This window comes from Stegodyphus dumicola, chromosome 9, assembly GCF_044657685.1.
Source record: "Stegodyphus dumicola isolate Sdum_Otavi_A_Nest chromosome 9, ASM4465768v1".
Classification (NCBI taxonomy): Eukaryota; Metazoa; Arthropoda; class Arachnida; order Araneae; family Eresidae; genus Stegodyphus; species Stegodyphus dumicola.
The window spans coordinates 104,907,040-104,917,780 of record NC_140776.1 but is presented as its reverse complement, the minus strand read 5'-3'; the positions used below and the strand labels follow the sequence as shown (position 1 = coordinate 104,917,780).

Genomic DNA, 10,741 nt, shown 5'->3' with positions numbered 1-10,741 from the left:
CATGAGACATCTCGATGAACCCACCCCTCTCCAAATATTAAGCCACAAAATTACTTTATCCAATGACGTCGAAACTACCAGATCCTTGGTGGAAGATATCCAAGATATCCGTAACGACACAAATGTGATTTTGTCCGCTAGTGGTCAAAAAGAACTAAACTTTTACCTTGTTAAAGCCATTAATCAACTGCGTATGCAGGAAAACGAGATGGCCAATGCAAAAATAAACGAATTACAAACCTCTAACGAAAAGCTCGCTAAGCAATTTGAAGAGATTAAAAACTTCTGCGACATACTTCAATCCACTAGTGGTTTCAAAGAACAAAGAAAAAGAAAATTGCGCCATAGACAAACGGATTCTGACTCCGATGAGGAGCCTTCCCTCAAAACCAGCAATCGATATAAACAATTAGAGAACCAAATAGACGACATGCATTTGGACAACGAAGATGAATCAGCCACTCAGCTCACTATCACCCCAAAAGACCAACCAAACAAAAGTGACACCATTCCCGCAAATAGAAAACCAAACTCCAGCCCTAAAACAAGCAGAATTGATAAAGTGCCAATTATTGTCGTAGATGACGTACCAAAAGCGGCTGAATTCTTAAAAAACTTAAACACGCAAACCGGAAAAGAGATAACTGGCACCTTAAAAGGACGCCGCCTTGAAATACAGCCTGCAGACTCTGAATCACATTGATTCATTCGCAAAATAGTCGAAGAAACTAAGCTTAAAGCCCACACCTACTTACTGCCCAAAGATAAAGTTTTAAAAGTCATGATAAGAGGCTTACCCATCACCACAGATCCCCAAACCATCACTCAAGAACTTCTTGACAAAGGATTTAAGGTTAACTTTATAACACTATTAAGAAACAGAAAAGAAAACAAACCAATGCCGCTTTTCTTAGTACATATACCAAAATCAGAAGAAAATAAGGAAGTATTCAAAATCAAACGCATAGGTTATATGAACGTAACAATAGAATCATTACGCAAGAAACCTGGCCCTCCACAATGCTATAGATGCCAGGGATTTTTTTCTCAGTTCCCTGCTCTGCACCAGAGACTGGGTTTGCGTCCGTTGCGGAGGCAATCACAAACCTATAGAATGCACCCGTAGTCGCGACCAGCCAGCCATATGTTATCACTGCAAAGGTCCTCACCCAGCCAACTTTTCAAATTGCCCAGCCAGACCAAAAAACAAACAAGTTCAGTTCCAACCCAGTCCTCCACCAGCAACCAATCCCTGGACTAACAGAAAACAAGACTTTCCTCCGCTGACATCAAACAGTAACGAAAATATCGCTCAAACCTCCATTCAAAACGAAATTCTAACAGAAGAAACTACCAGCACCGCAGAATCCTCCCTGTCAGACCTCTTTGACTTCTCTACGCTAAAAACAATCTGGACAATAGTGATACAAGGACTCAAAGAGATTAAAACCAAGAAATCACCTCTTGATAAAATAATCGCAGTAGTCGAAATCATTGAAAAAATAGGAAATCATCTTTAATGCTAATAAATTCAAGAACAGATGCAACATAAAAATCCTCTCTTGGAACGCTAACGGTCTTTACCATAAAAAAGATGAATTATCGAACCTCATTAGTGAAATTGAACCTGACGTAATACTCATACAAGAGACTCACCTTAAACCAGCACTCAAAGTACTTTATGCTAATTATAACACCTACCGTACTGATCGTGAGACAGGAAGAGGCGGTGGCATCAGCACATTTGTTAAAAGGAGCATAAAACACGCTCAAATTCCTAATTCCAGTACCACTTTCGAAAGTAACACAATAGAAATTGTAATAAAACATAAAAAATTCAAAATTTCGAATATACACATCTCACCAAATAATAATCCCAGTGCACAAGAATTGATTCACCTCCTTAATTCTAATACTTCTACCATTGTCGGAGGGGACTTCAACGTCAAACATCCCTGTTGGAACCGAGGACCTGCTAACAAAAAAAAAAGGAAATGACATATTTAAGCTCATTCAATCAAATAATTATAACATTCATGCTCCAGACGAGCCCACCCATTACGGGTACAATAGCGCCACTACAATTGACTTCTTCATCTCAAATAACATTACTAACAGATGCAATATCTCTGTAATTTCAGCCCTGTCCTCCGACCACAACCCCATTGTATTTGAAATCCCCATTAATAAATACCTCCCCTCACTTGACAGAAGTATAGGAGTTACAAATTGGATCAAATACTCTGAAATTCTGAATAACTCCATACAAGGTAACCCATGCATCAACAACACAGAAGATTTTGAACATGAAGTCTCAAAATTTACCAACAGCATCAATTCTGCTTTAAAGGAAGCCACCAATACTTTTTATGTGAACAAGTCTTTCCTTCCCCTGCCTGCCGATATAAGAAATAGGATTAAAGAGAAAAACCGGATCTGCGAAAGATGGCAAACCACCAGGGATCCACAACTCAAACACGAACTAAACTCTATGCAAAAAGAAATCAACAGACGAATCAAGAACTACAAAAACCAAAAATGGACCAATTTCCTAAATAGCCTTGCTATAGAGGACAATTCCCTATTTGACATCTCCCGCAAATTCAAGAAACCTTATAAACCTATTCCACCTATCCATGGACTTAGTGGAACTTCATATATAGAAGAAGATAAAGCTAAATCTTTTGCGGACTATATGGAAAATACATTCACTCTTAATCCCACTCCGTACGACAATAGCCATATTGAACGGGTCAACCAGGTTGTCAATAACTTCCTTAACACCCCTGCTCCGTACAACTTCACTTTCCTGACTACCCCAACCATCGTTGCCAACACCATCAGCGCCTTACAAACGAAGAAAGCCCCAGGGCTCGATGGCATCTCAACCAAAGCACTGAAGCATCTTCCGATAAACGCTCTTACCTGCCTAACTAAAATTATCAACAACATTATCAAATTCGCTCATTTTCCTAACTCATGGAAGCAAGCTATAATAATTGTTTTTGCTAAACCGCAACAAAATCCAACTCTCCCACAGAACTATTGCCCTATCAGTTTACTTAGCCACCTGTCTAAAGTTACTGAGAAAATCCTACTTTTCAACATCCAAAAAATTCACCCTTCCATGAATTTTCTCCCAGAAGAACAATTCGGTTTTCGTAATCATCATAGCACTTGCCACCAACTTCTTAGAGTTATCAACATTATCACTGAAGGCTACAACTGCAAGCTTCCAACCGGTGCTATATTTCTCGATATCGCGAAAGCTTTTGACAGGGTATGGCATCGAGGACTTATTTACAAACTAATCACTCTCAATTTTCCAGATCATTTTATTCGCTTAATAGCCTCTTTTCTCAGCAACAGAACATTCAGAATCAAAATCGGTACTGCATACTCTACCACCAGAGTAATCAATGCTGGTGCCCCACAGGGGTCGGCACTTTCGCCGTACCTTTTTAATATTTATACCTTTAGACACTCCCCGCCTAATAGACACTCCCGCGCCTAATAGACCTAATAGACACTCCCCGCGTCCCAGAGAAAAACATCGCTACCCTTGTGATATCCTCCCCACATAGGATTCACAACCTTAATAGACTCATTCACGCAAAACTGACTCTGCGGTTTTTACCACCCGCGGCTACATCTTATAACGACACTGAATTTGACACCTCCGCTTTTTTCGCCGCCGCTAGTGCGGACCTCACTCTCTTTCTTCCGCCTCCCACACTCCTTTTCCCCTTCTCTTTCTCCTCCCTCCCGATCTTTATCAGAAGTCGAGTAAAAAGATGTTTCTACATCTTGACACTCGAGAATAAAATACGATCTGTGTGTGCAAAATAACAGTTTTTGTTTTAGAAGCCTCACAAAATTATGGGTATGAAATTAAATGAATGGACTGGCAACAAGTTCTAAGATGATTGACATTCCAAGTAACCAATGAAAGTAAGATGTATAGTGACAGATGAGATAGGATTAACTTTGCCGAAAGATGTGTATTATTGCTGTCAAGTCGAAATTTTAAATGTTTCTTTTGTCGGTTTAGGTTGTTTAGTTATTGCTTCGTGTCATGGCCGAAGAAATAGACACATCAGTAATCAAGAAAACACAAGAAATTCTTGGAAGTGTTATAAAAAAGCCAGCTCTTACGGAAAAATCTTTAAAAAAACCACCTTTTCGATTTCTTCATGATATCATTACCAATGTAAGTTTACACTGTATTCACTTAAGAAACTATTATTATGTATTTTTAAGAATCATGATGTTCAGCTTAAGTTTTTTGTCAGTATCGAATGGTTTATTATGTTTTCTTTTGTAGGTAATAAAAACGTCAGGATTTTATAAAGGATTATACACTTCCGAAGAATTGCAATCAGATAACGTAAAGGTACTTAAATGTCTCTTCTTTTCTAATTTTAGTTTTTAAGTACGAATAAAAAGTATTAAATGTTTGAAATAATAATATATTTATAAATATAAAGAAGATTTATTTCTCAAGCTTTGGTAATATTCACACATGTGGTATAATTTCTCTTTAAAAGATTTGTGTGATTTGCTGTTTTAACTGTGTTTATTTATTTATTTTTGTAACCTATAGGATAAAGAAACCAAGATAGTTTTTCTTCAAAAAGCCATAGATGTTTTAGGTAAGTATATCTTATTGCAACTCTTATATTTTATATATGTGATAAAATTTTTAAGCTATGACATAAATAGTACAAATTATGATGAATCTAATGCTTCTTTCTATTGATAAGTGTATTGTTGTAGACTTCCATAGATCATTTTTTGGAGTGTGATTAATAGACAAACATAATGGAGCAGTGCTGGAGACTTTGCTTTTTTTATTAATTTCATGTGTTTAGTATTTGTGGCTCTATAAAATATAAATATAGAAAACATGATTGAAGTTATTACATCTGGCTACTTAAAAAAAAAAAAAAAAAAAGTATTGATACAAAGCTTTTGTTTAAAATGTGTACAAAAATTAATTAAAATTTAAAAAAAAAAAGAAAAAAAAATCACACAGTTTAATGAGAATAATAGATTAACAGAATTCATCTACAGTTTTATATTGCATGCAATAAAAATATGGGGCACTAATGATGAATTAAAAAAGATAATGATACACTTGATAATGCAGTTAATTGGAAATTCAAAATGATAATAGTTCATATATTTGACAATGCAATTAAATTAATAGATTTTGTTATTTAGGCACCCATGCTTTTATTACTCATGATATAAAATTGTAGATGATTTCTATAATTATTTAATCTGTTACTCCTGATTTCTATAAGTAGAATTATTCAATCTGTTACTCACATTCAACTGTATGATAAATAATTTTTTGCTTTGTAACACATTAATTATTATATCCATTCTAAATAAAAGCTTATTGTATAAAAAAACCTTTTCTGTAATTGTATTTTATTTTCTGTTTTTTAGTCTCAATTACATGTTATCAGTAATGAAATTTACTCATTACTAAAACACAAGCAGTAAATTATAAGAAAATTATGAAATAAAGAAAGATAACAGAACATCATTCAGAGAATGAAGAAATGGGTCTGAATATTCTGTTTCAGAAATTGGATGTAATAACGAGGTTATGAGTTATTTCACTTGAAGCTGAAATAAAAAAAATTAATATTGTCAATTTGTTATTAAATGTACCATGACGGCAAATTTTATAAGTATGCCAAGATAGTGAACTCTAAAGCAATTTTTCTGCAAGAAACTCTTTTTTGCCCCTTTTAGTTTAGACTGAAACAAATTATTATAAAAAAATGTAAAAAATTGCTCAATTAATATATCATTCTTTTAACCCTCCGACTGCTCAATTTGTAAACCGAAATCACTTAAAAAATTGTGCAATTTTTTTTTTTTTTTTTTTTTTTTTTTTTTTTTTTTTTTTTTTTTTTCATATTTTAAATCTGTATATATTGGAGAATTCAAAAATGCATTTTTCCTTTCTAGAATAGATTTTTTATATAGATTTGTATCATGAGAAACTAAGTTGCCAGAAAAACCAATTTCAGATGTTATCACTCCCCCCAAAATTTTTTTAAATAAATTTCAGTCAATTTCTATTTATTGTATAATAAAAAAAGTAAAATATTTAAAATTTAAGAAAATATAAAGCGGTGAGGAAAAAATACCTTAGAAATGCAGTTTAGTATGATAGACTTCAAAACAGAGTTCAAGGCAAAGTCCAACTTCTCAGTCTTTGCACCAGATTCAATAAATCTAATTAATAATTCAACAATTTAATTAAATAATCAAGATAATTGCTGAATGTTTTCCAGCAGCCATTTCTGTAAGAAAAAGGCACAAAAAGTGGAGTTTGAGTGGTAATACCATGTGCCTTCAAATGCCGCAGTTTAAAGGACAACTAATGATATTTGTTGGCCAAAATGTAAACTAAACGTCTAAGACTGTATATAATTTATTTCAGTGGTTAAACGGGGAAAAAACGGGATGTGCTCCTCAATAAAGGAAGAAAAACACATGCCTGCAAGATGAGCAGAGTTTGCTATATTTGAGTTGCCCGTGGAAATCGCGGGATGAGCAGTCAGAGGTTTAAAAGAAGGCAAAAAGTTAGTTTTATAATTTGGAAAAATTTTCAAAACTTTATATCAGATACATTTTTAGATGTTGAAATTTTAAAATGATAAACATCAAATAGTCTAAAAAATTGAGGGATTTTTAAAAATTCAGAAATTAAATTACAAGTTACATTGAAAAGTTTTTTTTTTTTTTTTTGTTGTTTGTTTATTTAAGGCATAAGCACTATAATTCTGTTATGTTTGATTTTACCATTAAATGAAGATATGTGCAAAAAATTCTTTAAACACCAAATAAAAAAAAAAAAACCAATTGAATTTAAAAAAAATTTAGCTTCATCGCATTGCATTCATTGTCTTCAACTAACATGTACAAAATTTAAACTCGTTAGCATATAAGGAAGTAAGTTAAAAATCGATTACAACACTCCAACCACAATGCAACACCATCAATGACCTAAATAAAGTGTATTTTTTAAAAAATTTAGATTACATATTTACCATGTAAGCATAAGTATTGTAAGAGAAAGTATACATTACTAAAATGTAAAGTTGTTTTATTTCTTAGTCGTGAGTTATAGTATTGCTTTATTATTTGCAGCTAATAAAAATTGGATAAAAGACCAGTTTTATTTCTACTGTTATGTCAGTGCATGCACTACCTGCATTATATAAGAATCATATGAAATCCATTAAATTTTTACATGATGCACATCAAAGAGGCATCACTATAAGCATTTTACTGTTCTTAGAGTAGAAAGGTAAAATATAAAGGATGTTTTAGTTACTGATTAGATATTACAAATTAAAGTCAAAATCTTAAGTTGTAGTATATAATGATAATGTTATAATTACTACTAATGCTACAGCTAATAAAATTTCAATAGGAAAAAAAATCAGTAATACTACCTTTATCATATATATATGTACTATTCGGCTGCATTGTTACATAGTTGTATTTGAGTGCTTGTTGTACTTGTGCAGTTCTACACTGCTTCGACAAATCTGTATTGAAACACATTCTCTGGTGAGCTACTTGCTTATGTAACATAATAGGAATACAGTGGTACCTCATTATGCGGCATTAAATTGTTCCAGATAAATTAACTTTACTAATAAAGGGAAAGTAATTCATCTGTTCCTATAAACAAAGTTTGGTACTTTTCTGTATCAGACTGGATTCAGAAATATATATTTATATATGCATGTATTGATGTATGTACACTGTGCCAAAAAAAAAAGGAGGAGACAGTTCTATATCTCCCGTTCTACTAGGCTGATTGACAAAATTCAAATTGCGTTTTTCATGGCTTGAAAGCGCGACTTAGGATATATATTAGATTTATATATAGCACTAATCTAAAATAGGTATTTTGACACAAAATCGGCCTTTTTCTGAAATAACATACCAATTTTTTTACATATTTCAATTCTACGACTCAAATTATGCCTAGATATTTAATTTTGTAAAATTTTGTGCGAAATTTATGGAAAAATTCAAACATTTAGATTGGCGCTTTTTTTTTTTTAGTTTGCGCCAAGAATAGTTCACTTGGCGAACTTCTTAATATATAATAACCAATTATCCTTTTCCTTTTTACATTGTGCGTGAGAGGAAAATAAGACACAGCTTTCTTTCTTTCAAATAATGTTTTTTATATTATATTTTTATGTTATTATTTTAAATACTTTTTTTTCTTTTTCGAATTTCATTTTAATTGTTTAAGTTGCATGGCTTCTTTCAAGTAACTGTTTTAAAATTTTCTATTTACTCATTCGAATTGCGTAGTTTAAATAAAAGGTGCATCATTTATTATTTTTTTTTTCAAAAAGTTTTCTTTATACTATATTTTTTAGTCATAATTATTATTTTACGTAATTTTTTAATTTTTAGACTTTTATTTTAATTGTTTGTGTTGCATTGTCTCTTCAGATAATTTTTTAAAATTTTCTATTCAATCATTCAAATTGCACATTTTAAATATATTTACTAATACAGTCAAAAGTCGTTAATTCGGACACCCATAATCCGGAATGATCTATAATCCGGACCTCAAAGCTACAAAATTTCTGCGCATGCATCATGTTTACGCATGCGCACAGGCGTTTAAGAGTGCACGTAAGACCTTTACGGCTGCAAATATGTTTGTGCGCATGCGCGTTTAATGTGTAACGGACGTATAAGCTAAACTAAAATTATCTAATTCAGTTAATGTTGCAGATTGCGTTGTTCCTTAATCTTCGAATTGGATCCGGCTTATTATTTTTTGCAGACTGTTAGAGCAATTTCATAAAAGTGAGCTTGAACTTTCGATTATGTCAAATAGAATTTCCGATATATATTTACTAATATGTAATTTGTATCTACAAAGCGAAAGTATGTTTTGAAATCCGAAATCTGTTTATCAATTTCACGCCGCGGATTGGAAGTTGATCTGTCAGCACTATCCTTATCTTCAGGGCAGATGTTTTTATTTTATTTGGCTTATAATTCCTTACTAAGTGTAGTATTTCATCTCGATGTACTCCGTCTTTGATATGATTTAAATCAAGTTCCTCGTCATTATAATTCACTTCCGATAGTGAAGAAAGTGACCCAGAGGTTATTGAAAACGAAAAAATTTCTATTGACAAATTAGTTGGTATTCTCAACACAGCAATTATAGGACTTGAACAGCGGAACTTTGTAAGTAAACAAGAAATTATGTCTGTTTAATAGAATTAAAGAGAAAGTATTATCACATGAAACGAAGCAACTTACATTGAAAGAAATGTTTAATAAAGTAAACAAATAAATATTAAGCTTTTTCTTTTTGTAAATTTTGATACCCTTTAGATCATAAGTGTTCTTTATTTCATAAATTACGGTTTCATATTTTTAATTTTGTAATTTCTGCATGCCATCTTACCAGTTTTAAACTGATGATCTATAATCCGGAAAAATCGATAATCCGGAATCGCCGAAGTCCCGACGAGTCCGGATTAACGCCTTTTGACTGTATAAATTTTCTAGAATTTGATTTTATTTATTTGAATTGGGTTTCTTTTGGAAGAATACTCTGTGGCCCAGACTAAGATGCATTTGAAAACAGCATATATTAAAAGAGAAAATACAGTAAAGCACAGTTAACACGCCTTTCAATGTTCCGTTCATAAAAGAAGATATATAAATAAGAGAGATATATATCCGACATTTTAATTTAGAATAACTTGCATACATTGCTTTAAACAATTTTATCATCCTATATTTAATTTCTAAAAATGTTATTAACATTTTAATCAAATATTTTATTTTTGAATTCGCAAGACTTAAAAAAATTTAAATAAGAAAAATTACTAAATTTTATGCAAAAATTTATTTTTTCTTTTTAATGGCATGCTCTTTTCTTTTTTAGGCTTCGTGCAAGTATATTAAAAAGCATTCGAATTTTCGAATTATATTGGTATTTCTGACATTAATTTTAAATAAATTTATCACCTTCCATTTCAAAACAGCCCACAAACGGCCGAGCGGTAAAGTCGCTGAATATTGGTAGTTCTCTCCGAGGTCAAATCCCGGCAAACAATTTGGTTGCATGACCGTTTTCGGGTTTTTTCTCATGTGTAACGTGTATACCAGCTGGTTTTTCTTATAAAGTTCTTCACAAAGGCATCCTTCCTTTTAGGCAGATAGCTCTGTTTTGCCATAACTTAATAATCCAATTCAATCCATTTTGTCAGAATTTGGTCAGAGCCTTTATCAGTCTCTAGAGGCTAAGCATTTTGAATGCATGAGATGAAACAAAAGACTGGTTTCAGCAAGAGGGAAAAGAATTTAGATGATATCCATATACGTTTTAGAGACATTAGAATTTTTTGGAAACAGGAAACTTGAAAAATGAACAATTGCAGGGAAACGAACCACGGACCTCTCAAGTATGTGTTGAGCATGCAAACCACTACACTACGGAGGCACGCTAAGAAGGCAGGAGAAATACCTAATATACTACCCGTATGTACTTTTAAAGAGCGACTGGAGATTAGGGAACCCTGTCACCAAATCCTGGTGGTGAAGAATCATCTTTCACCACCTTTTAGTTCAGGCACCACTGTAGAGACATTAGGTGTTTTTGGAAGGGGGAAGCAGGGGAAATGAAAAATGAACAATGCCCTCACCGGGAGTCGAACCA

At 32.7% G+C, this 10,741-nt stretch overlaps 1 protein-coding gene across 3 annotated transcripts in view; it reads left to right on the top strand.

Annotated features, from left to right (window-relative positions):
* The first annotated feature begins 3,856 nt into the window (after positions 1-3,856).
* Positions 3,857-10,741, top strand: part of LOC118200808 (TRAF3-interacting protein 1-like) — a 90,048-nt gene continuing 83,163 nt past the window's right edge. The window contains exons 1-3 of one of the 3 annotated variants that reach the window (XM_085823858.1): positions 3,857-4,210; positions 4,325-4,393; positions 4,604-4,652. In XM_085823858.1, coding sequence (XP_085679984.1) covers positions 4,076-4,210; positions 4,325-4,393; positions 4,604-4,652 — 253 coding nt within the window. In that variant the 5' untranslated portion in view covers positions 3,857-4,075. The remainder of the gene's footprint in view (positions 4,211-4,324; positions 4,394-4,603; positions 4,653-10,741) is intronic. The other 2 variants (XM_085823857.1, XM_085823856.1) reach the window with 2 other exon arrangements.